Genomic DNA, 25,797 nt, shown 5'->3' with positions numbered 1-25,797 from the left:
TATGGTTTGGTGTAGAGTAAATGAATGTTATTCAGTAAGAATCTAAGCATTCTCATTAAAAGTGTTTAATGCTATAAATGCTATTTTTTAACGTCTAATTTAAAAAAAAGCACACTACATCAAAGTGATAGATGCTATAAATTTTGACAGCTAGCTATAGTGGGCTGCTATCCAGCCCACTGTAACAAGATGTTAAAATATATATATATATATATATATATATATATATATATATATATTTATATTTATTTGTTTGTAGAGTTGAACAACCCTAATTGTCATAAGATGGATTTCTCACTCTATGGTTTGGTGTAGAGTAAATTGAATGTAATTCAGTAAGAATCTAAGCATTCTCATTAAAAGTGTTTAATGCTATAAATGCTATTTTTTAAGGTCTAATTTTAAAAAAGCAAACTACATCAAAGTGATAGATGCTATAAATTTTGACAGCTAGCTATAGTGGGCTGCTATCCAGCCCACTGTAACAAGATGTTAAAATATATATAAATATATATATATATATATATATATATATATATTTGTTTAATAAAACACATGAGGCAGATAAGGTGAGTCTAGTCAATATTCTTCAGTCATGCAAGTTTTGTGGGCAGCCATTTCACTGCAAGTCAGTCTACGTGTAATAAAAAAAGAATATTTAAATAGAGTAGTAAAATAATAGAATAATTAATATTGAGTTTATTGTAGGTGAAAATACACTTTTGGTCCCTACATTTTGGGTCAATTCCCATTTTGGTTCCAAAATTGATTTTGTTACTAAAGTCATCCCTAAAAAAAGAAAATCGTTTTTAAAATGGTCCTTGCCGTCAGTCAACCAACGGAAAAATCTTACGTGGCTAACGGAATGCCCAGCTTGCTGACCTGGGGCTGACGTGACCATTAAAATATTATTAAAAAAAATTATTTGGCATTTTTTAAATGCCACATCAGCATTTTAATTTTTTTTTAAATCCATGTCAGAAAATTTAAACTAAAATAAATTAAAAAAAAAAAAGCCTTAAATCTAATTTAATTTAATTTTTTTTTACTTTAAATTATCATTTCATAAGAACCTAACAATTTGTTCTTCAGGTTCTTCCCAAATCCAAGAAACAAGCCCAGCTACCAAATCCCATCTCCAGCAACCAAATCCAATCTAGGAAAACAAGAAATAAATCCAACAAACCATGTCCCGCGTCTCTCCCAACTACATCGACTCCGATCTCGACCGTCGCTTCCAAGCACTCAAAAAATCTCGACCTTCCTCCTCATCCTCATCCGTTGTTCCTCAATCTCAATCTCAATCTCAATCGCACAAATCGACCGACGACAACAGCAACAACTCAGATCTCTCTGCCAGATTCGCCGCTCTTAAAACTAAGGGCTCTTCTTCATCTTCATCATCATCATCTTCTTCTTCCGCAGCTGTTGGTATTGGTGTGGGTCCCAGCAGTAATATATTATATGAAGAAGAAGAAGAAGATGAAGATGACGAAGTGGAGAAGTTGATTCGGTGGGCCAAGGATGCAGCTCGTCTCGACCCTTCTCCTCCATCTGATGATGATGATGATGATGATGATGATCAAGATGATGATGATGAAGAAGACGACGAAGACTTTAAGAAAGATTGCCATGAAAAGCCTAAGGGAAATCATCCTCGTCGGAAATAAAAGACCCATTTTTTAAATCTTATGAAATGATAATTTAAAGTTAAAAAAATTAAATTAAATTAAATTAAATTAGATTTAAGGCTTTTTAAAAAAAAAATTATTTTAGTTTAAATTTTCTGACATGGATTTAAAAAAAAATTAAAATGCTGACGTGGCATTTAAAAAATGCCAAATAAATTTTTTTAATAATATTTTAATGGCCACGTCAGCGCCAGGTCAGCAATGGGCATTCCGTTAGCCACGTAGGATTTTTCCGTTGGTTGACTGACGGCAAGGACCATTTTAAAAACGATTTTCTTTTTTTAGGGATGACTTTAGTAACAAAATCAATTTTGGGACCAAAATGAGAATTGACCCAAAATGTAGGGACCAAAAGTGTATTTTCGCCTTTATTGTAAAGTAAGTTGTTAAAATGAATAAAGTAACTTTTTGAAATACTAAATGCTGTATTATATAACATTCTTGATGAGAATGCTCTAAAAATGTGGTTTTTTGGCACACATCTCAAACATATTTACATTGTGAAGCAATTTTCCAGTAAAAGGCAGTATTACATTTAAAGATTTTCTACGGTGAAGTAGGAATTTCATGAATAGAACCACTTACAATACAAGTCCTCCAAGTACATTCTACAAGTTACAAGTAATAAATGGATAAAATCCTTGCATTGTGCTTCAGCCTTTTCTCTTCTTGGTACTAGCTCTCTTTCTTGACTTCCTAAACGCCCCCGCTCCACTCTCCTGTAACCAAGTATATTCAATGTATATTTAACTGACATTAGGTGAAAACCAAAACCATGAATGTAGGGGTATTTAGATGTACCTTCCGGTATTGCCTATAAGCACTTTGACCTGTCAATTCCTGCCCACCTCTAGTGACATAAACCTGCAGTGGAATTTAAAGGTTAGCATAAGCCTGTAAATTATCAAAGTCCGGGAGACAGATGTTTAAGAACATGTTTGAATATTAGATCATACAGGGGTAGCCAAGCAATTACTAATTGTTTAAGAACACGTTTCTGTGGGGTATGTGAACCATAGTAACACAGTTTAACAGGTCCAAGTGTGGTTTGATATTTACCCAACTAGAATGGATTTTCACAAGTTCACAGCCAAGAAATTGGTTTCCTGCAGCAATATGTGCAATTATTTCCTATACAAATGTAAAAGGAAAAAAAAAATATACAACCACCAAGTAAAATGAAGTCAGCCATAACAATTGCACAAAAAACTAATATTGTGTTCTTTGTTAGATGTAATAATAAGAAAGTGCAGAATCTCTATTGTTGACAGGCAAACATCGTTACCTACAAGATTTCAATTATAATAACAGCATCATTAACAACCCGCCTATACTCAATCAACTCGCAGAACTTTCATATTGGTTATGTGGACAAACATCAAGTGACTGAGCAAATATATGAAACCAGTCTGCAACTAACCATAACCTTAATAAAATTCATTCAAATCAACAAGCCAATAGTAATTTAACACACCTTCCTTCCATCTGAGTTTGTAAACCAATGACCTGCAGACTCGCCATTTGCTTGAACCCGTCTTTTGCCAGCGTCCTTTGGTGTGCTAGCATGGCTTTTTGGTTCCACCCAACTTCCAGGAGCTTGTGAAACTTCTTTGGTATGTGATTTTCTTGATTTACTTCTTCCCTTTGTTGACCTGTTGACATTGATTTTCTGAGTTGCATTCTGCTTGGGGTCCATCCAACCTCCAGAAGCAAGCATGACATCTTCAGTATTTGATTTTTTCAATTTATTTCTTCCCCTTGTGCGGCTTTTATCAACATTTAGTTTCTGAGTTGCCTGCCGTTTAGAAGCTTCTTCATTGTTAAATTGTCTCCTGAAGCACCAATAAGGACATACTATGATATAACACACAATAAAGTTGATAAAATACAAGAGCAATAGAAATAGAAGCAATGGAAAGCAATATACATGTAATCAATAGCTGATGCATTAGGCTGCTGATATTTTCTGTTGTTAACGACACCAAGTGGAGAAAAGTTGGGCAAGCGATTGCGGACTAAGTTCTGAATCCTTGGATCATGATGGAAAAAATAGTGATGAGCAGGAGGAAGGGGGTCATCTGAATCCCATATTTGTTCATCATTTTGGCTGTTAGTTGTATTTCCATGATGGCTGCCATTGTTACTAGTGCCTGCATAACTCGGTCTCTGGGGTACATTCTGATCCTTCAGAGATTGGAAGTATTCTTCAAAAACCTCGTCAAAAGCAGGTGTTGGAATGCCAAAACTCTTTGTTGGACAGAAATCTTTCCATAAATCCTCAGTTTGATTTATGTTAGCTGACTCTTTTCTCTTTTGTTCACTCAAAGTTGCAGAATGGTCAGAGTTAGATTGTCGTCCTGTTGAGAACGGACCAATTTTACGAACTTCTCCGCTTACATTGTCACAACTAGGCGGATCATCAGAGTCAGAATCAATTAACTGGAACATTTGAAGAGGACTTTGAGTTAATCTTGGGAATATTAACTCACTGCGGCTCGTCTCCAAACTTGTAGAAGCTGAGGTATCAGAAACCTGTTTCCTTTTCCTTGTGTTTAACTGGCTAGATGATTTAGTGGTTAAGACCCCACTTCCATGCAATGGGATCTTTGAACTGCTATACATAGATTGGTACTGTGACGGTGGATGTGCATCTGCCACAAATTTAGTAAGATTAGACTAGCAGCAGAACTAAAAAAACATTCAAACTCAAGTTATCATTTCTTGATAATAAAAAAGGTCAACCAAAAATGGAGAGTGAAAAATATAACTTTAAGATTCATTTCTGTTTTTCAATAATTATAACTTCAGATTAACTTCAGTGACTATGCAATGATTATTCCTATAAAAATACAGATTAGGATTGAGAAGAGACTCAGGAGCTCCAAAAGCAGATGGTCTGGCTTCATTTGACCATCTTGAAAGAAAAGCCTGAATAGAATTAGAAAACCAGTCCTAGAGTAAATCCAGCATTGTTAATCAGCTATCTGTTAAACGCAAACCTCCTATTATAAATCAATGACTTAGTTTGGGATATAAGGAAGCTGCTACTTTCTAGGAAAGAATATCCCATCATAGAAAGCCGATCAGAAAAGATGTCTTAGCAATGACTGGTGAACACATTGATAATCTTGTGAACAGACGACAGCATTCAAAGTGCATAAAACGTCGTCAAAGGAAGTACCTAAGCAACAATTAAAGGTCCAAGGTATGACATTTTTTTGGCGAATGTATAATGTTTGGACCCTAAAATTTAGGTTAGGTTCTATTGTAGTCCCCAAAATTCAAAACATTCTAGTCCTCTAAAGATTGCAAACATATCAAGTTAGTCTTTCTTGCTTACGTAGAAAAAATTCAGCAAACCCACATGAGCTCCATTATTAAAACTCTATAAATCTCACAATTTTTTGAGGACTAAAAATGAACTTTCCAAATCTCATTGAATAAAATATAATCCGACTCAAATTTTAGGGACCCAATAGTATATTTTACAGTCTCACCATCACAAATTCTCAAGTATCACTCCCAAGAGAAGTTGATTTTAGTTCTAAGCCAAATTGAAAGTCTTTTTTTCTTTAACTAAATCGGTCTCCACATTTCATAGCACTGAAATGTGAACCAACAAATCACAAATCATATTTATATAATATAACAGAACAATTAAGCTAAAAAAAATTACTTTACTGGGTAATCAAAATCAAAATCAAAATAAACCCTAACAAAAGAACACACAAAGAAAAATGGCACTTGATTTTTACCTTTAAGAAAATCGTCTTCTGAGGAGAAATCTTCAATGTCATCGTCAACGGCATGAGACGACGGCGTTTTGGTGGTCGGGGTGGCGGTAGGACCTCGCCTGAGGCGCTTGAGGATCCGGGGCGGTTCAGGCCGGGATTCAGGATCCGAATCCATGACCTCAGGTCCGAAATCTTCGTCATGGGGAGCCGGTGTTTGGGTCGGGTGTTTGTCCGGAGCTATTTGGGGCTCCGAATCGAGACCCAGATCGAGTCCCAGGGAGAACGAGGGAGGTTCGTATCCCGCCATCAAAGAAACAGGAAGAAGAGCAGTTTTGAATTTGGGGGAAATTTTTTATTTTGGACAGCTTATTAGAGGGAAAATTCTTGTTCAAAAAAAAAAAATATCACTACATGTGGGCCCCACTATGTTTCATGCTATACCATCATCTTATGAAGAATTAATCTCACCTCTTCAAACGACGTTTGTCCTAGGGAGGAAAGGGATAGACAATGCCATTATAGTACAGGAGATCATCCATACTCTTGGGAGGAAAAAAGGAAGATTGGGGTACATGGCCTTGAAGATAGATTTGAAGAAGGCTTATGACAAGCTTGAATGGAGCTTTATAAGGGAGATGCTCATTAGAGTGAACCTGCCTGAGGAGCTGATTGATATAATAATGAGTTGTATTTCCTCGTTGTCCACTTCCATATTGTTTAATGGGGAGGCCTTTGATCCAATTTTTCCTTTTAGAGGAATTAGATAAGGTGATCCATTGTCTCCGTACTTGTTTATTTTGTGTATAGATTACCTTGGTCAACTCATAGAAGAAAAGTGCAGTGCGAAGCTATGGAAGCTAGTGAAGGCATCTCAAAGTGGGCCAGCCTTCTCACATCTCCTATTTGCGAATGACCTCGTTTTCTTTGCCAAAGCGGATTACATGAACTGTTTGGCTATTAGGGAGGTTCTTGATCAGTTTTGCAGGGTTTCCGGGAAGATAGTAAGTGATGCTAAGTCTAGGGTGTATTTTTCTCCTAATGTGGATAGGGACACTAAGGAGTCCTTGAGTGATATTCTAGGGTTTGCAACCACTACGTACCTAGGAAAGTATTTAGGAATTCCCCTAAAGTAGCCAGGGTCTTCTTCTCGGGATTATAACTTTATTTTGGATAGAGTAAAACAAAAACTAGCGGGGGGGAAGGCAAATTTGCTGTCCTTGGCTGGTCGCATTGTGCTCATTCAAGCCTCTTCTACAGCAATTCCAGCCTATGTGATGCAATGCTCACAATTGCCTTGCAAAGTGTTGGATGGCATTGATAGGGTTAATCGTAACTTCTTATGGGGGTCTTCTGAAGCAGGGAAAAAAATCTACTGGGTTGGCTGGTAGAAAGTCACCAAGCCTAAAGAAGATGGGGGGCTAGGACTTCAGTCAGCAAGAGGAAGAAATACAACTATATTAGCTAAGTTAAACTGGAGGTTGCATACGGAGAAGAAGGCGCCTTGGGCTCAAGTGTTATGGAAGAAATATTGCTCTCCAAGAAGACTGAATAACATTAATGCCAATAAACTCCCTTGCTCAGCAACATGGAAAGCAATTAAAAAAGGAATGGAGACGTTTAGCAAAGGAAGTAGATGGATGGTGGGTAGGGAGAGCAATCAAAAGGTGTGGCATTGTAATTGGACTAGCACAGGGCCTCTTAGGAATATGATTCAAGGCCCTCTGACTTGGGAAGCCAACCAGTTAGAAATTAGAGACTTCTTAGTGGACACGGGCTGGGATTGGAGTAATATTCCCTTTGAGCTCCCTTTAGACATAAAAACAAGTCATTCAAGCTACCCCGATCTCTCTCACAGGGAGAGGTAAAAATGTTTTGGCCTCGTCTGATTCTCCTCAAGGCAAATTCGAGTTGAAGAGTGCTTATAAGCTAGCTGAGGGCTTTGAAGCTGAGTCCAAATTCAAAGGGAAGTGGATATGGAAAGCTGATACGCTGCCACGAATAAAATCCTTTTTATGGCAGTGTGCTCATAACAGTATTGGAGTGAAGGCTTGCCTCGTAAGGAGAGGAGTTGTAGAGGAGGAAAATTGCCCCATTTGCCATGAGGAAGCGGAAACTGTGTTGCATGCGCTTCGGGATTGTTCTTGGGTCAGACTTGTTTGGAGGAAGTTGGGAATTAAGGCAATGGATCGAGTTTTCTGGGAGAGTAATTTTCAGTCCTGGATTAACTTTAATGGTTGTCAGAGCAAGGAGATCATTTTGGCTAAAATGCCATGGTGGGTTGTGTTTCCTTTTGCGGCTTGGCTTATTTGGAAGAGTAGGAATCATTCAGTGATTAAGGGGAAGAATATGAGCCCAAATTTTGCTACAGAAGTCCTTAAGCATATCACGGAGTATGTTCACTGTGCTGCCTCTCCTAGAGCTCTTGTTCAAAAATCAATTCATAGGATTAGGTGGGGAAGACCACCGGGTGGTTGGAAAAAACTGAACACAAATGGATCAGTCATTGATAGCTCAGGTATGGCAGGCTGTGGGGGTGTTGTAAGAGACGAAGAAGGCAATTGGATAGCAGGGTTCACAAGGAAGATTGGGGCCACAACCAGCTTTGAGGCGGAACTGTGGGGGCTTAGAGATGGCTTGATTTTATGCAGTAATTTGAACATCTCATCTTTAGTAGTAGAACTAGACGCTAAAGCAATTGTGGACATCTTACTTAATGCTGACTATATAAACAATGTCATTTCTCCGATCTTGGATGATTGTAGACTTTTGATGACTCGTTTCAGCCAGATTCAAGTCAATCACTGCTATAGGGAGGCCAACCGATGCGCAGACAGCCTTGCAAGGATGGGGATTAGCAACAACTTAGATTTAACTTATTTTGGACATTTTTTCTATTTTTGAGAATGATTTCAATGGTATGTAATTTAATAGGTTATGTTCGAGACCTATTGTTGATGTTTAGTTAATATGAATCTCAGTTTTCACCCAAAAAAAAAATGTAGCCCTTAAGGGATTCCTCCATAGATGTAGGTCGGCAAAGCTGAACCATGTAACTCTCGTGTTCTCGATGTTCCTATTGTTAAATATATATATATATATATATATATATATATATATATATATATATATATATATATATTTTTTTTTTTTTTCCCTTTCAAGTCAAGTCAGAAGTACATTTAAACTCTCGAACAACATATGGAGTCGCCTTGCTCCCTCACTTTCTTGAAACTCTCATCTCATATTGTACTCCCATACCCTACTAACAACACCAACATTATATCCTCTGCACACCTCTTAGGCCATGAAGGTCTCCTTCCTCTGCCCATATCCTCGCCAAACTCACTCTCAAAATTGCACGACCTTGCCTCCATTTGCTTTTTTTTTTTTTTTTTTAAATTTTTTTGGAGGGGAATATACTTGAGAGTGGATTTGATGTAATTGAAACGATATTTTATGGCCGGAACTCATATTTTCTATAAACAACTTCCATAGTTTCGTATTTTTGTTTCATGTGGAACTTGTCTATTCAAGAAACAAGATCCAGATGGACTGCGTTCATTAAAAAAAAAAAAGATCTAGATGGACTACATTTTTTTTTCCCTCATCAAGTTAACCACGTCAGCAATATGAAGTGAAACTCATCACTTAAAGAGACAAGTTTTTTTTTTTAATAATTATATATATAACCGAAACCTCTTAAACTCTCACAATTTTCCATATCACCACAATATTTTAAAAATAAAAAATAAATCATTATCATTTTTTTAAATAAAATTATTGTGGGGAGTAAAAGGACTCAAATGGGCATATGGGCCTTTGGACTGTAGCATGGAGGGCCGACCTGCTCCAGAATTAAACTCTACGAATTGGCCCATACGCCCAGGATCCGAGGATACAGCCGAGGGCGGGCTTCTCCTCGGACAGATCCAAGAGAATTCAAAACTTCATTATGAAGGTCAAGGCACAACTCTGGAAAGACTAATGGTTAAAGAGGGACACCCTGAACCTTCTAGATGCACCAGTGTTAAAGAAAATATCAAGAGCAAAGGCTGCCACCTCCACATTAAAGGCTCTGCACCTACCTCCCTGGCCGCATTGATGGGGAAGTGACCCCTGAACAGTAGGGCTGAAACTTCTAGTCACTGTCTAAAAGGTATCAGGGAAGGAAGTATTTAAGGGGGGTGAAGGCCAAAGAGAGAGGGGATCGGCAACAAAGAAAGAAACTAAGAATTGTAACTTTTAAGTAAGAAATAGAAATAATACATAAGTAGTCCTTAGATTACGTCTGAGGAGGCCTATTTACAATTATCTTTTGTTATTTACATGTGTTTGTAACTCTTAGCCCGTTGTCAAGTTCTCAGTACTTCTAACCTAGGTTTCAAGCCCACGCTCTACAAATTTTATTGTCTAAGGCTCATTGGGCCTGAGCCCGTAGTTGTCTTTGGGTCCAGGTGCGATTGGGCACTTACAATTGGCGCCGTCTGTGGGAAGTCTAGTCTAGAAGGAGTTGGGATACTATGGCAGGCCTGGGTTCTCACCATGCAGAGTCACAGGGATCACAACCGGAGGATCTTTTCGAGCGTCTTGAGCGTCGAAGGGATCGTGAGGGAAGTGTCCATACAGAATACCCCGGGGCTAGCCATACTCATGGTGGGGGTAGTACCACCCATGAGGATGGTGCTAAAGCCATGCAGAAGGAGATTAATCGTTTGAAGAGAAAGTTACGCCGCGCCAGACGCAGGTCTTCACCGTCCTCATCTAATCCTTCCTCAGAGGAGGTACGGGGAGGTAGCTACAGCTCAAGGTCATGCTCACCCCCCAGTGCAATGTCCTCTGGTGAGGAGGACGACCAGCCAGCTCGCAGACGCAAAAAGCTTCCTTCTAGGGGCTTAGGGAACGATGCTATGAGTCGGGCGTTGCACCAACTCTCCAAATCTCCGTTTTCACGGAGGATTGAGAAGGGGAGGCTTCCCAGGAGATTCACTCAACCCACCTTTACCATCTACAATGGCCGGACTGATCCGGTGGAGCACGTGAGTCACTTTAACCAGAGGATGGCGGTGCACTCTCACAACGAGACCCTGATGTGTAAAGTTTTCCCCTCTAGCTTGGGACCTGTTGCTATGAGATGGTTCAACGGCCTTAAATCGGGGTCTATAGGTTTGTTTGGGGAGCTTACTAGAGCATTCGCTTCGCGGTTCATTACGTGTAGCAGAGTACCTCGGCCATTGGACTCGATGTTATCCATGACCATGAGGGAAGGGGAGACGTTGAAAGCATACTTCGACCGTTACTGGGAGATGTTTAATGAAATGGATGGTGACTTTGATGAGGTGGCGCTCAATATCTTTAAGGTAGGTCTTCCTACTGATCACGACCTGAGAAAGTCTTTGACTAAAAAGCCCGTCCGCAGCGTACGTCGCCTCATGGACCGTATTGACGAATACAAGAGAGTGGAGGAAGACCAGCAGTAAGGAAAGGGTAAGGAGAAGGTTATCCCGCAGGAGAGAAGGGATTTCAGGTCGGACAGGTACCACAACAACAAGCCGAGGAGAGATTACGTTGGGCAGTCCGGCTCAGCAGCACCTCAGGCCGTGAACACTGTGTTCCGAGAACTAGTACATCAGTTGCTGGAGAAAGTTCGTAAGGAGCCCTTCTTCAGGTGGCCTAGCAAGATGGCAGGAGACCCCACAAAGAGGAATCAGAACCTCTTCTGCCAATACCATCAGGATGTGGGCCACACTACCGAGAATTGTCGGACCCTTTAGAACCACTTGGAGTAGCTTGTCAGTGAAGGAAAACTGAAGCAACACATGTGCCAACCTAGCGGGCAGGGCAGTCAATCTGGCTTAAACAATCAGAGGAATAAATCATCTCAGCCGGCGTTAGGAACAATTAATGTTATTTTTGCTGCACCTGGCAGGACCGGCTCGGGTCCCACCAGGGTGATGGCAGTTTCACATCCTCAGGCCGAGGAGTCGGGATGCAGGCCGAAGAGGTTGAAGCTAAATTTGCCCGTCTTGGGATTTTTCGAGGAGGATAAGGTAGGGACTATCCAACCCCATGATGATGCTCTTGTAGTTACACTTAGGATAGGGAATTATGATGTGAGAAGGGTGATGATAGATCAGGATAGCGGTGCAGATATCATGTACCCTGATTTATTTAAGGGGCTAAGGTTGAAGCTGGAAGATCTTACTCCTTATGACTCGCCACTCATAAGCTTCGAAGGAAGGGTCGTTGTGCCGAAGGGACAGATTCACTTGCCCGTTCAATCTGGTGCAGAAACAGTTGAGGTGGATTTCATTGTGATCGACGCGTACTCCCCATATACAACCATCCTCGCCAGGTCGTGGCTGTACGCTCTTGGAGCTGTCTCCTCTACCTTGCATGTTAAGGTTAAGTTCCCCTCGGGGGAATGTGTTGAAGAGGTCCTCGGCAGCCAATCGGTGGCCAAACAATGCATATCGGCTGCAGTGCTGCACCAGACGGAAGCCGAGTCTTCGGCTCTGATCACCAAAGACTTATAGCAGTTAACAGCTCTTGATGCCCCTGGAATGGTGACAGGAGAGGAGGCTCATTTTGAGGAGTTAGAGAAGTTTTTGATAGCCGATGATCCAGAGAGGTTCTTCCAAGTTGGTATACGCTTGCCGCACCAGGAGAAGATAGAGTTGTTGGAATTTCTGAAGGACAATATCGATGTTTTTGCATGGGATCCTTATGAGGCTCCAGGTGTAGATCCGAGCTTCATTTGTCATCGTTTAAACGTCAACCTTGCCTTTGTTTCGAGAAGACAGCCACCTCGGCGTTCTTCTAAAGAACATTCCCAGGCTGTGAAGGAAGAGGTGCTCAAGCTCAAGAGGGCAGGGGTTATTAAAGAAGTTTTCTACCCCGAATGGTTGGCGCATACGGTTGTAGTTAAAAAGAAGAATGGAACGTGGAGAGTATGTGTGGACTTCACAGATTTGAACAAGGCTTGCCCCAAGGATTTGTTCCCAATGCCGCATATTGATCAACTGGTGGATGCCGCTGTTGGACATCCTCGGATGAGTTTTTTGGATGCCTTCCAGGGTTACCATCAGATTCCCTTGGCGTTGGAGGATCAAGAGAAGACTGCTTTCATTACTCCAACGGGGAACTACCACTATAAGGTCATGCCATTTGGGTTGAAAAATGCTGGGGCTACTTACCAAAGAATGATGACCAGGATGTTCGAACAGTAACTGGGGAAGACTATTGAAGTATATGTGGATGATATGGTGGTGAAGAGTAAAACAATACCTTCACACGTGAAAGATCTGGCCGATACCTTCCAGATGCTAAGAAAGTACAAGCTGCGCCTTAACGCCTCAAAGTGCTCTTTTGGCATAGGGTCTGAAAAGTTCTTGGGATATATGATTACTCATAGAGGCATAGAGGTAAACCCAGCGCAGGTTAAGGCTATTCAGGGTTTGCAACCACCTCGGAACCCAAAAGAAATCTAGAAATTGACTGGGATGATTGCCGCATTGAACAGATTTATATCTCGGTCAGCCGACCGGTGTCGTCCTTTCTTCCAATTGTTGAATAAGTGGAAAGGGTTTCAATGGACCAAGGACTGCGTGTTAGCTTTCCAAAAGCTTAAGCAATATCTTTCTTGGCCACCCATTTTGTCTCGCCCCGAGGCAGACGAGGTCTTGTTTGCTTATCTGGCAGTGGCCGTCCACGCGGTCAGCCTGGTCCTTATAAGGAATGAAAGCGGGGTGCAAAGACCGGTCGACTACGTTAGTAAGTCTTTGAATGAGGCCGAGGTGCGCTATCTGCTCTTGGAGAAAGCGCTTCTGGCCATAGTTCATGCCATGCGCAAGCTTCCTCACTATTTTCAATCTCACACTGTGGTGGTTCTGACCCAATTGCCTCTTAAGGCGGTGTTACGCAGTGCTGATTACTCTGGCAGGGTGGCAAAGTGGGGAACCATTCTAGGAGCCTTTGACGTTAAGTACAAGCCCCACACCTCAGTGAAGGGCCAGGTCCTCGCTGACTTGGTGGCAGAGTTTACTGAACCATTGCTAGAAGAAACTCTAAAAGAAGCACACATGGATGGAAAATCAGTTGGTGTGATCACAGCCGCAGTGCCTTCGACTTTAAAAAATGTATGTGGATGGGGCAGCTAATCAGAGAAGGTCTGGTGTCGGACTTGTTTTGATATCCCCTGAGGGAATTATCTTCGAAAAATCTCTAAGGCTGTCATTCTCGGCTACTAATAATGAAACCGAGTATGAAGCAGTCTTGGTGGGCATGAACATGTTACATAAGATGGGTGGAAAGGAAGTCCATGCGTTCTCGGACTCTCAGTTAGTGGTCAGCCAGGTCACGGAGACCATGGAGGCTAAGGACCCAAGAATGCAAGAATACTTCGCCCAGGTCAAGCGTCAGCAAGCAGAATTTGACTCTTTCGTCTTAGCTCACATCTCTAGAAGTGGAAACACCCATGCCGATTCTTTGGCTACGTTAGCAACGTCCTCGGCTCAGGGTTTACCCAGGATTATCCTTGTGGAGGATTTGCTAGAGCCAACTCTTACCCCCGTCAATGCGGCTCGCATCCATCTAGTAAGGCCTGGACCTAGTTGGATTGACCCGATCATATCTTTTCGTAGGAATGATATCCTTCCTGAAGACAAGTCTGAAGCAAATAAGATACGTCGAAAGGCGCCACGTTTTTGGTTGTCCGAGGACCAGAAACTGTACAAACGATCCTTCTTAGGACCGTACTTGTTGTGTGTGCATCCTGAATCAACGGAAGCACTTCTGGAGGAACTGCATGAAGGGATTTGTGGAAGCCACACTGGGGGAAGGTCCTTAGCCCATAGAGCCCTGACTCAGGGTTATTGGTGGCCCAATATGCAGAGAGAGGCCCAGGATTATGCCAGAAAGTGTGATCAATGCCAAAGGTTCGCCCCTAATATTCATCAACCTGGAGGGGTTCTTAACCCTCTCTCCAGTCCTTGGCCCTTTGCGCAGTGGGGATTGGACATAGTGGGGCCATTTCCGAGAGCAGCAGGAAACAAAAGATGGCTTCTCGTGGGGACAGACTATTTCACTAAATGGGTTAAGGCCGAGCCCTTAGCAAATATCAGAGACGTTGACTCCAAGAAGTTTGTCTGGAAAAACATCGTCACTAGATTCGGTATACCACACACACTCATCTCAGACAATGGCGTTCAGTTCGACAGCAAAGCTTTTAGGAAATATTGTGGTGATATGGGCATCATAAATAGATACTCCACCCCAGCTTATCCTCAGGGAAATGGGCAAGCCGAGGCCGTTAACAAGGTCATAGTCAGTGGGCTCAAGAAAAGGTTGGACGATGCGAAAGGCAGATGGGTAGAAGAGCTCCCACATGTTCTGTGGACGTATCGGACTACACCGCGCAGGTCCACGGGAGAAACGCCATTCTCTATGACTTATGGAGCCGAGGCAGTGATACCTCTAGAATCTAGTTTTCCCACTCTCCAGACGAGTTCTTTTAGCCCGAAGAATAACGATGGACTCCTAGAGAAAGGTCCTGATTTAATTGAGGAACGACGCGAGGCAGCTATGGTCCAAATGGCATATTACCAACAGAAGCTAAAACGGGGATATGATGCTCACGTGAAGCTAAGGCCGCTCGCGCCTGGTGATCTTGTACTAAGAAAAGTTATGGACACTTCTAAGAACCCAGCTTGGGGTAAGCTAGGACCAAACTGGGAAGGCCCCTATTGCATTGTTTCAGTAGCAGGCATAGGGTCGTATCGGCTAGCAGACCTAGATGAAAGAATTGTACCACGCCCATGGAATGTAAATAACCTTAGAATGTATTATTATTAATAAAACGTGCTTTTGTTGGTTAACATTTCAAAGTTATAAGTACCTCTGGCGTTTACAGCTACCATCCTTAAGAATCAAACAGAAACTTGGTTAAGTGTAGTCCTCGGACCACAAACCTTGTGGAAATTGATATCTTGTCATTTGTTAAACAGAACCTTAGTTATGCCGGGTCCTCGGACCTCCTACTTTGGGAAAATTAACATTTGAAGTTACCGTTCTTAAGAATCAAACAGAAACTTGGTTAAGTGTAGTCCTCGGACCACAAACCTTGTGAAAATTGATATCTTGTCATTTGTTAAACAGAACCTTAGTTATGCCGGGTCCTCGGACCTCCTACTTTGGGAAAATTAACATTTGAAGTTACCGTTCTTAAGAATCAAACAGAAACTTGGTTAAGTGTCGTCCTCGGACCACAAACCTTGTGAAAATTGATATCTTGTCATTTGTTAAACAGAACCTTAGTTATGCCGGGTCCTCGGACCTCCTACTTTGGGAAAATTAACATTTGAAGTTACCGTTCTTAAGAATCAAACAGAAACTTGGTTAAGTGTAGTCCTCGGACCACAAACCTTGTGGAAATTGATATCTTGTCATTTGTTAAACAGAACCTTAGTTATGCCGGGTCCTCGGACCTCCTACTTTGGAAAAATTAACATTTGAAGTTACCGTTCTTAAGAATCAAACAGAAAATTGGTTAAGTGTAGTCCTCGGACCACAAACCTTGTGGAAATTGATATCTTGTCATTTGTTAAATAGAACCTTAGTTATGTCGGGTCCTCGGACCTCCTACTTTGGGAAAATTAACATTTGAAGTTACCGTTCTTAAGAATCAAACAGAAACTTGGTTAAGTGTAGTCCTCGGACCACAAACCTTGTGGAAATTGATATCTTGTCATTTGTTAAACAGAACCTTAGTTATGCCGAGTCCTCGGACCTCCTACTTTGGGAAAATTAACATTTGAAGTTACCGTTCTTAAGAATCAAACAGAAACTTAGTTAAGTGTAGTCCTCGGACCACAAACCTTGTGGAAATTGATATCTTGTCATTTGTTAAATAGAACCTTAGTTATGCCGGGTCCTCGGACCTCCGACTTTGGGAAAATTAACATTTGAAGTTACCGTTCTTAAGAATCAAACAGAAACTTGGTTAAGTGTAGTCCTCGGACCACAAACCTTGTGGAAATTGATATCTTGTCATTTGTTAAACAGAACCTTAGTTATGTCGGGTCCTCGGACCTCCTACTTTGGGAAAATTAACATTTGAAGTTACCGTTCTTAAGAATCAAACAGAAACTTGGTTAAGTGTAGTCCTCGGACCACAAACCTTGTGGAAATTGATATCTTGTCATTTGTTAAACAGAACCTTAGTTATGCCGGGTCCTCGGACCTCCTACTTTGGGAAAATTAACATTTGAAGTTACCGTTCTTAAGAATCAAACAGAAACTTGGTTAAGTGTAGTCCTCGGACCACAAACCTTGTGGAAATTGATATCTTGTCATTTGTTAAATAGAACCTTAGTTATGCCGGGTCCTCGGACCTCCGACTTTGGGAAAATTAACATTTGAAGTTACCGTTCTTAAGAATCAAACAGAAACTTGGTTAAGTGTAGTCCTCGGACCACAAACCTTGTGAAAATTGATATCTTGTCATTTGTTAAACAGAACCTTAGTTATGCCGGGTCCTCGGACCTCCTACTTTGGGAAAATTAACATTTGAAGTTACCGTTCTTAAGAATCAAACAGAAACTTGGTTAAGTGTAGTCCTCGGACCACAAACCTTGTGGAAATTGATATCTTGTCATTTGTTAAACAGAACCTTAGTTATGTCGGGTCCTCGGCCCTCCTACTTTGGGAAAATTAACATTTGAAGTTACCGTTCTTAAGAATCAAACAGAAACTTGGTTAAGTGTAGTCCTCGGACCACAAACCTTGTGGAAATTAATATCTTATCATTTGTTAAACAGAACCTTAGTTATGCCGGGTCCTCGGACCTCCTACTTTGGGGAAATTAACATGTGGAGTTACCGTTCTTAAAAATCAAACAGAAACTTGGTTAAGTGTAGTCCTCGGACCACAAACCTTGTCACTGTTCTTAATATCTTGTCACTGTTCTTATTCTTACCACACGTTTTATGGAAATTAGTATCTCACCATTCATTAATTTGGATCTCAAGTTCCACATTTTTAAGTGTTAAACAAATTTTTGTAAGGAATGGCCTTCGGACCTTACATCTTACTGAAAGTAATACATCAGATTACAAAGGTTTAACCATCATGTGAGTTGTCTAACTGTGACATTATTTAATATCTAAATTAAGTTATGTGGCTGTCTTGAAGTCATAGTTGCTTGCATGGTGGAGTTAGATTTATTTATTTTGTTTTCCCTTTAACTATTTGTTATTGAAAACTTTCATGGCAAGCACAAAAAGAATAAGGTAAAACAAAGACAACATGAACGAAAGTTGAATAAAAATTTTCTTCATTAATTATATACAAAAAAGGGGGAGGAGTACAAAAGGTTCTATCTTAGGCCTTAAGCTTGTGCAGGGGGGTCTTGGAGGGAGCTGCTGCCAGCCTCAGTACTCTTCAACTCCAGTTCAAAGGTGGACAAAACTTGCTTCCCTTTGTCTGTTGAAGGGACGAGGGGCTCCATGTCTTGAACTTGCTCCTTCTCGACGCCATCACACTTGTCCTTCTCTTTATAGGAACCTTCAGGTTCTGTAGGATCAGGAACAAGTTCTTGCACCACAGGAGGAAGGGCAGGAGAGGCAGCAACAAGAGGGTCTTCAATTTCCTGTATGTCTAAGGGAAGCCAAATGTTCTCGAGCTTCCTCATCTCGGAAGCTTGAGGAACCCCTGCTGCATTCATAGCCTCTCCCCAGACCTGCTGACAGTACTCTCGGCACAAGGCCGCAAAAGCCTCTGTCAGCTGTTCTTGCGTTCTGGTCACCCCCTCCTGATAGCTGGCCTTCTTCGCGGCCTCCAGTGTGTGCTTGTGGGTGCGAGACTCCTTCTTCGCCCGCGTAAGCTCCCTTTTCAAGTCAGAGCGTGCCCGTTGGACTTGGGCAAGCTCGTCATCCTTTTGGCGGAGAAGCTTATGCTGCCCCTCCACTTGGCCCTCCATCGTCTTCAAGCTGGCCTTGTCACCATCTCTCTCTCTTTTCAGGTCGGCCAGCTGTGACGTGATCTTCCCGTTCTCTGCTAGGGCCTGGCCTAGAGACGTTTCTACCTCTTGCCTCAGCTCTTGCTCCATCCCAGCACGCTTCCGAGAATCCTCCACGAACTTCTCGGCCGCGAAAACTTCTTGGATGGACTGCAAAAATGCCAGGAGGTTAAATACGGTAAAGTATTTACAAATAAATATAAAGTACGAGTGTGAGGTGGAACTTACTAGAGCTAAACCCCTTTTTAAGGAAAGGAACAACTACAGCTGGCCCATCTTCTCCAAGGTTTCCATGTCCTTGGGCAGCAGAAGAGGGCGCTCCAACACCTCGGCCAAATGATGGGCGTGGCCTTGTTGGACCGCCCTAATGCTGGAGTGGCAGGGAATGGGTGCGCCGTCCAATCTCAAGTCAGGAGACCAGGTAGCTGGTGCTCGGCGCACCTCGGCCACGTCTCTGATCTCCCCGCTTTCGACTGAGCGGGCGCGCCCTTTGCCCTTGTCCAATTTCTGCTGCTGGGCCAGCGCGGGCTGTTTCATCTTCTTTTGTTTTTCACCTCCAGCCCCCTCGGCCTCCACTTTCCTTTTCTTCTTGGGATCTTCTACGGGAGGCTTAGGGTTGGCTGGAGGAGGAGGAGGTAGTGGTAAAGCCGAGGGAACCTGGGACCCCCTTGTCCCCTTCTTCGCCACTTGTGCGCCTCTTGCGGTCCTAAGGCCCTTCAGCTCGTCCATCTCTTCTTCAATGGAGCTGTCGTCTGGACGCGCTATCACTAGACCTTCTATCCCAGAGGCTTCGGCTGCTTCTTCTTCCTCGTCGGAAAGAACGACGAACGGGTTTCCGCGAGGTCGTGGGGAGTCCTCGAACTGAAATTGTTCTATCTCCTCGTCCAACGTGTTCGAAGAAGACACTCGCTCCTCTGGGACATCAATTGCCTGAGGGTGCACAGCGAGGGGAACTGCCGTTATGGGCTGTGTGTACAACACTATGTGTGGGGTGTCAAGGATGTCGTGGTCGGCCAAGAAGTGGGGTCTGGCTACATTAATTCTCCTACGCCTTCGGTCACCCGCGATTATTGCGTTTTCGATCTCCTGGAAGTCCGAGGAGGCGGGATCGTACCCAAAAATCAAGTGGGCCGCCCTAAGTTGTAAGTCTCCGCTAACGAACACCTCAGAGCGTAGCACTCTATTCAAATCTGCAACGTTGCAGTGGCTTAAGCGGGGGCGCACGTTTTGCTTATCTGCAAAGAAAAACATCCAAATAAACAAACATGGTCAGAGGCACAAAACATATAATAAATTAAAGGTAAACGTTCAAGTAAATGCAAATGCACATTCCTAGATGATTTAGAGAGTTATGGGATAGGAAGTTAAATCCTAAGGTGTCGCACCTGGATCTCCCCACTCAACTGGGCAGTGGGGGTCGTCGTGCCAGTTGCTTAAGATGATGAGGTAGTCATCCTTCATGCCTTTATTGGATTTGGGCAAACAGGAGATCAACCTAACTACACTGGAGCGGGATTTGATGTAGTAACCTACTCTAGTGAGTTTGTGGCATTCGTACATAAAGAAAACATCATGCCAGGTGAGGTTCAGACCCATTTGCTCGTTTAGAGCGTCGACGCTTCCCAAAACTATAAAAACGTTTGGGGCGCACTGATCGGGACACAACTGGTGGTTGCAGAGGTACTCCCTGGTTACAGGCTTCATTGGGAGGGTCATCCCACCTTTTACGAAGGCTACCATTGGGATGATAACCTCTCCAGCCTTCCTAGAACCGGCCACGGCTTCCGCCGGGCAGTATTCTAAACCTACCTCGCTGGGAATACGATACTTGGCTCTAAAGCCTTATATCCCAGCGGCGGTATCAACTAGACATTTAAACTTTCCCACCAGAAAGGAACGAAAGACTAAGTTCTAAGAGGAAGAACTGTTATAAGGGGAGCCGAGGACAGGGTTCGAGGAGAAAGGGTTAAGAGAAAAGGAATAAGAACTTACAAATTTCAAGTTGTTCAAATTTCCACGGATTTCTGCAGACAAAGGGTGATTGCTGATGTTTTGATGGGATTAGCCTCTGGAGAAATAAATGAAGGCGCAGGTTCCCGAAGCGTCACGACGTGCGGGAAACGGCCTCGAAATTGCATTTGTCCCACCCAAATTTTCATGGAGTAACAAGGACCGTTGGATGCTCATCTCACCGTTGAACGTGGGGGACAAGGTGTAACTTACGGTAATAAATGCGCGTGTTTTTGAAAATAAAACCTCCAAATGGCATCCTCTGGAATGCGAAACGGTTTCCACACATGCAGTTAATTACAAAATGTGTGGGGTAAGTCTTCGTTGAATCAAAACCCTATTTTTTCTCCTCGGACGATGAAAAATAGAGTTTTGAGGGGCTATTGTGGGGAGTAAAAGGACCCAAAATTGGCATATGGGCCTTTGGACTGTAGCATGGAGGGCCGACCTGCTCCAGAATTAAACTCTACGAATTGGCCCATACGCCGAGGATCCGAGGATACAGCCGAAGGTGGGCTTCTCCTCGGACAGATCCAAGAGAACTCAAAACTTCATTATGAAGGTCAAGGCACAACTCTGGAAAGACTAATGGTTAAAGAGGGACACCCTGAACCTTCTAGATGCACCAGTGTTAAAGAAAATATCAAGAGCAAAGGCTGCCTCCTCCGCATTAAAAGCTCTGCACCTATCTCCCTGGCCGCATTGATGGGGAAGTGACCCCTGAACAGTAGGGCTGAAACTTCTAGTCACTGTCTAAAAGGTATCAGGGAAGGAAGTATTTAAGGGGGGTGAAGGCCAAAGAGAGGGGGGATCGGCAACAAAGAAAGAAACTAAGAATTGTAACTTTTAAGTAAGAAATAGAAATAATACAGAAGTAGTCCTCGGATTACGTCCGAGGAGGCCTATTTATAATTATCTTTTGTTATTTACATGTGTTTGTAACTCTTAGCCCGTTGTCAAGTTCTCAGTACTTCTAACCTAGGTTTCAAGCCCACACTCTACAAATTTTATTGTCTAAGGCTCATTGGGCTTGAGCCCGTAGTTGTCTTTGGGTCCAGGTGCGATTGGGCACTTACAATTATTTTTATTAAATCCAAACTTAACACGGAGTGAAACTTTATTTCTTTAAGAAATCCAACTTAAATTTAAACTCAAACTCATCATTATTATTTATTTTAAAAACAAACACATCCTTTCCTCTTTACTCATTTTTATTACAGGTGGTGAAAAAAAACAACCTTGGGAAGGAAAGATCCTAGACTTTCAGCAAACCAATAAATTTTAAGGTAAGATCCATATTACTAACAAATTAATCATAGAAAAGGAGAATTGTTTGATTATGATTATTATGAGTTGATTACAAAGTGCTTAGTGTGAGTTTGGAACGCACGGAAAACGTGCATTCTAGTGTTTAGCTGAAACAATGGTGGGTCTCGTGCACTGTTCACGGGACCCGTAACTATTTTTTTTTTCTTCAGAAAAACAACCTCAAAACTGGGTCTCACGGCACTATTCACACATTTAAATATTATTTTGTTACAGTGTTTTAAGTTTTCAGCAATAAACAGTATCCAAACAGACTCTTAGATTAGTTAAAAAGTTTTGTGGGTTCAAAATAAAAATACCAAATTCCAGTTTAAATTGCTTAAATTGGTGTTAAGAAAACTATAGCTTTGTTTGTTTTTGAGTTATGATGCTGTAACGTGTTTGGGAAATTAGGATTTTAAGCCTTCCATGAGATTGTTGAAACCAAAAGTACATAGCTTTAGACATACATTTTTGCCGTAGCAGCTTTTTAGTTGGGATATGAGTAACTTTAGGATGATTTTCATTATGATATAAAAACAAGGTTTTTATACTCTTATTACAGCTGGCCAACAATTCTCAAAATGGGTCTCTAAGATATCGAAAAATTGGTGCTTTCATGATGAAAGCTTGGGAATTCAAAAAAAGTATATAGGGACTTATCTGTGGAGTATAAAATGATGTTTAGTGAGAAGTTTGGTAATTTTAGAATTATAGTTGTATGAAGTTCCCAAAAAAATCGGGTTTTAGGCTTAGAAAGGTCTTGTGTGTAGTGCAATATTGGTAAAACAATTTTGTAAAATCAAAATAAGCGATAGAAACTGTACATAACACCACTAAGGCATGAGAGAATGCATAAGTGATTGAATCGAAACTCTACACGCGGAGCAGCTGTGAGATAAGGGAGAGTAGTTGATGGCTAAGAGACTTTGTCTTGGTCAGTGCTAAAGGTGCGATAGCCTAGGGAAGGAAGTGAGATTTACATCTGACACAGTACTTAAGCATTACCAAAAAGGGACATAGTGACTTCCCAGAGTTGAAAGCTATGAGGACGTCCCTTATTGGTTTAATGCATAGTGCGTCACCTTAGAGACACGTGTATCAATCACACTATTCCTGATGTCCCTCTTGATGACCAAGACTTGTCTCCCAAACAGTTGCAAAGCTACCTACCTTCGGGTCCCAATGCCACATTGGCACAATTCTTATCCCTTAGTTAGTAGATTACATCACAGCTATGAAAAGATCTTAAGAGTGAAAATATGGTAACTTGACACTTGTCCTTGTACTAAGTCATGCTCTTTAGAGTATAAAAGGAACATGTAGCTAAACTTTTAGGGCAAGAACCCAACTAGATATTTTGAGATGAAAGTGGAGAGTTGATAGGAAGAAAAGGGCAACTTCATTGTAAACTAACCTCTTTCTGATACATTATACAAGCTAAGCCGAGTAAGAATGTTTTGTTCTTGCTCAAATCGTGGTTTTTTATCCCTTCTCTAGGGTTTTCCATGTACGTTCCGTATTGTTTTGATAATCAGCTTCTTCTTCTTCTCTAAATGTTTGTCTTTTCATATCCTATCATCACTTTCTTTATTTCTTGTTTGAGTGTCATGTCAAAGCTTGCATCTTTTCGAGCTTTCTCATGTAAATGTACTGTTAGATAACTTATTTCACTCTCATAATTATGCTCAAATCTAATTTGCACATACAAAAACCATATATGAACTCCAAAGACACATTCTAAGACTTTATTTAGTTGCTTTAGGACTAGGGTTAGAGGGGTGTGATGGGAGCTTATTTTGGAAGCTTAAGGATCGTTTGCATGTAATTTTGGGTAATCATGTAGTTAAGACATAGAGGTTTTTGATGGACTAAAAGTGGAGTTTGAGTACTTGTTTGGATCTTTTTTGTGGTTGTCTTAATGGGTTTGAAGGGTTAAGCATTTATATCATATACTTATGAATAGATGTGTTTCTTTTTTTCTATGGATTTAATTTCCCATCAGTAGAGTTAGGAGTGAAATTTTATCTCTCTAACGAGTTCAACTTAAACTCAAACTCAAATGTTGATAATTATCTCCAAATTTGCAAGGTTAATCATGAATACTATAAAAGCAGTGCAAACCCTAGTATTTTTTTTAAAGTTGAGTAGAGGTATGAGCTCTTCTTTTGTTATTTTCTTCTCCTCTACTTTGTAAAAAAAAAAAAAAAAAATTATTTTATGGTGTTTCATTTATTTTTTTAAAAATAATTTTCGTACATGAACCACTAAACCCTTTTTAGTCATTTTTTACAAGATAAAAAAGTTTGCACTAATTGAAATTTAAGGTTGCTGCTACTGCATATGTCATTACTTCACCTCACTATATGAAAGTATGTTAATTTCTTGGGCAGAAAGCTTATATTCGATATATTAAGAAGAGGTATAGCTTTCATTATTTTCACGTGGGCTCTTGCTCAACATTTTTTAACGTGGGCCATACGCTGATAAGGTTCGTTTAAAGTTTAGACCTGTTAAAATTTAAAACTTATTACTTAATGGGTTCATGTACTTTTTTTTCTTCTTATATTTCTCTTTTGAATAGTGATATATATTTTGAATTGTTTCAATAACTTACTCTTCAATTATATATCTTTTTTGCCACTTTGGAAGTTTTAACATTTGAATTTGTACTCGCGCGCACACACACACACACACACACACACATATTATCTATAATTTATAGGCTTTGAATCTTTTGATTCCTTTCAATAATTATAGTTATGAATTATTCTTTTGAATGTAACTCATCTGTCTCTTATATTTCTCTATTGTTTAGTCATATATATTTTGTTTTGTTTCAATAGTTTCTAAGCAGTGAATCATTTGATTATTTGTTTTGTTTCAATAATTTCTAAGCAGTGAATCATTTGATTCTTTAATATTTGTTGATCTTTCAGAAGTTTTAATATCTGAATTTTTGAGTTAATTTTTTTAAGGTATTGAAACTATTTGACAAATTTTTTGTAAGCCATTGCATGTTCAAGCAATGACTTTTTCTCCAAATTGTAACGCAAATTGAAGTCATACAAGAGCAAATCATGCAATGATGTAATTTCTTAATCAATTTAAAATTTTATAAAATTATTTTAGTTTAACTTAAAAATAGGTATGCATGGGTTAGCGACTAGTTATAAGAATGAATGAGATGTAAAAAGGAGATAGGGATGTTTTGGGGTGAGAGAATGAGAGCTCTTTGTCCCCCTTTAGATTTACATATATTTATTTTATCTTTATTTTAGAGAGTTTCAATTTATGGCGTCCGCTCCTCATGATAACTCTTTATTATCAGATCAGATACCAATTGATTTTTGGTGTAGGTGGGGATTGAGCCCCAGATCTTTTATTCAATCATCAATGATTTTACCAGTTGAGTTAATTAGAACCCACACATATATTTATTTTATCTAGATGTTCATGAAAAGTAAAACATAATATGTTATAGGTAGAATCACCTTTTTGGTTCCTATATTTTGGGGTTACAGTTAATTTGGTCTCTATTATTTTCAACTTGTAGTCAATTTGGTCCATACCATTAACTCACTAACTAAAAATGATTACGTGGCTAACGGTGTGCACATTTGGCACATTTGATACTAATGTGGCAAATAAAATAATATAAATAATGTTTAATAAATATTTTAAAATGCCACATTGGCATTTCCCCAATTTTAATAAAATAAAAATAATTTCAATTTTAAAAATGAAAAATGAAAATGAAAATATCAGATTTTCTTTGTAACTTCATGCACTTTCTTGGCAACCAAACACAAAAAATACATATATCAGATTAGTAAATCAACACAAAGACTCAGTTCATTTGAGACACCACAGCATTTATAAACCTTTTTATAAAGTTTATCCATCACAATCTCAATTACAAATGTAAACAACCAAAACTACAGCCAATAGACCCACTTTGTTATCACCAAACCAATTTTGAATTTCAGAAAACCCCACAAACAATCTTTGAGACCAAAAAACCCCCACACGCTAGCTAGAGCCA

General features: G+C 40.7%; 1 protein-coding gene across 1 annotated transcript; it reads right to left on the bottom strand.

The window, feature by feature from the left end:
- Positions 1-2,181: 2,181 nt before the first annotated feature.
- Positions 2,182-5,822, bottom strand: LOC142638424 (uncharacterized). Its single transcript, XM_075812464.1, has 5 exons — positions 5,447-5,822; positions 3,619-4,342; positions 3,166-3,523; positions 2,493-2,555; positions 2,182-2,410 (listed from the first exon to the last, which is right to left on the bottom strand). Exons 1-5 carry the CDS (start codon positions 5,730-5,732, stop codon positions 2,345-2,347), a joined length of 1,497 nt encoding a protein of 498 aa, XP_075668579.1. The 5' UTR covers positions 5,733-5,822; the 3' UTR covers positions 2,182-2,344.
- Positions 5,823-25,797: the final 19,975 nt, after the last annotated feature.

The sequence above is a fragment of the Castanea sativa genome, chromosome 6 (assembly GCF_040712315.1).
Source record: "Castanea sativa cultivar Marrone di Chiusa Pesio chromosome 6, ASM4071231v1".
Classification (NCBI taxonomy): Eukaryota; Viridiplantae; Streptophyta; class Magnoliopsida; order Fagales; family Fagaceae; genus Castanea; species Castanea sativa.
The sequence above is the reverse complement of the archived record's forward strand: the minus strand, read 5'-3'. Positions and strand labels throughout refer to the sequence as shown.

What these genes read in the sequence shown, in the direction of transcription:
- LOC142638424 (XM_075812464.1), bottom strand. Translation starts at nt 5,732, where the DNA reads ATGGCGGGATACGAACCTCCCTCGTTCTCCCTGGGACTCGATCTGGGT. An exon ending in AGAAGACGATTTTCTTAAAG is followed by an intron (nt 4,343 to 5,446) that starts GTAAAAATCAAG and finishes AATTTGTGGCAG; the next exon opens with ATGCACATCCACCGTCACAG. An exon ending in CTTATAGGCAATACCGGAAG is followed by an intron (nt 2,411 to 2,492) that starts GTACATCTAAAT and finishes ACTTGGTTACAG; the next exon opens with GAGAGTGGAGCGGGGGCGTT.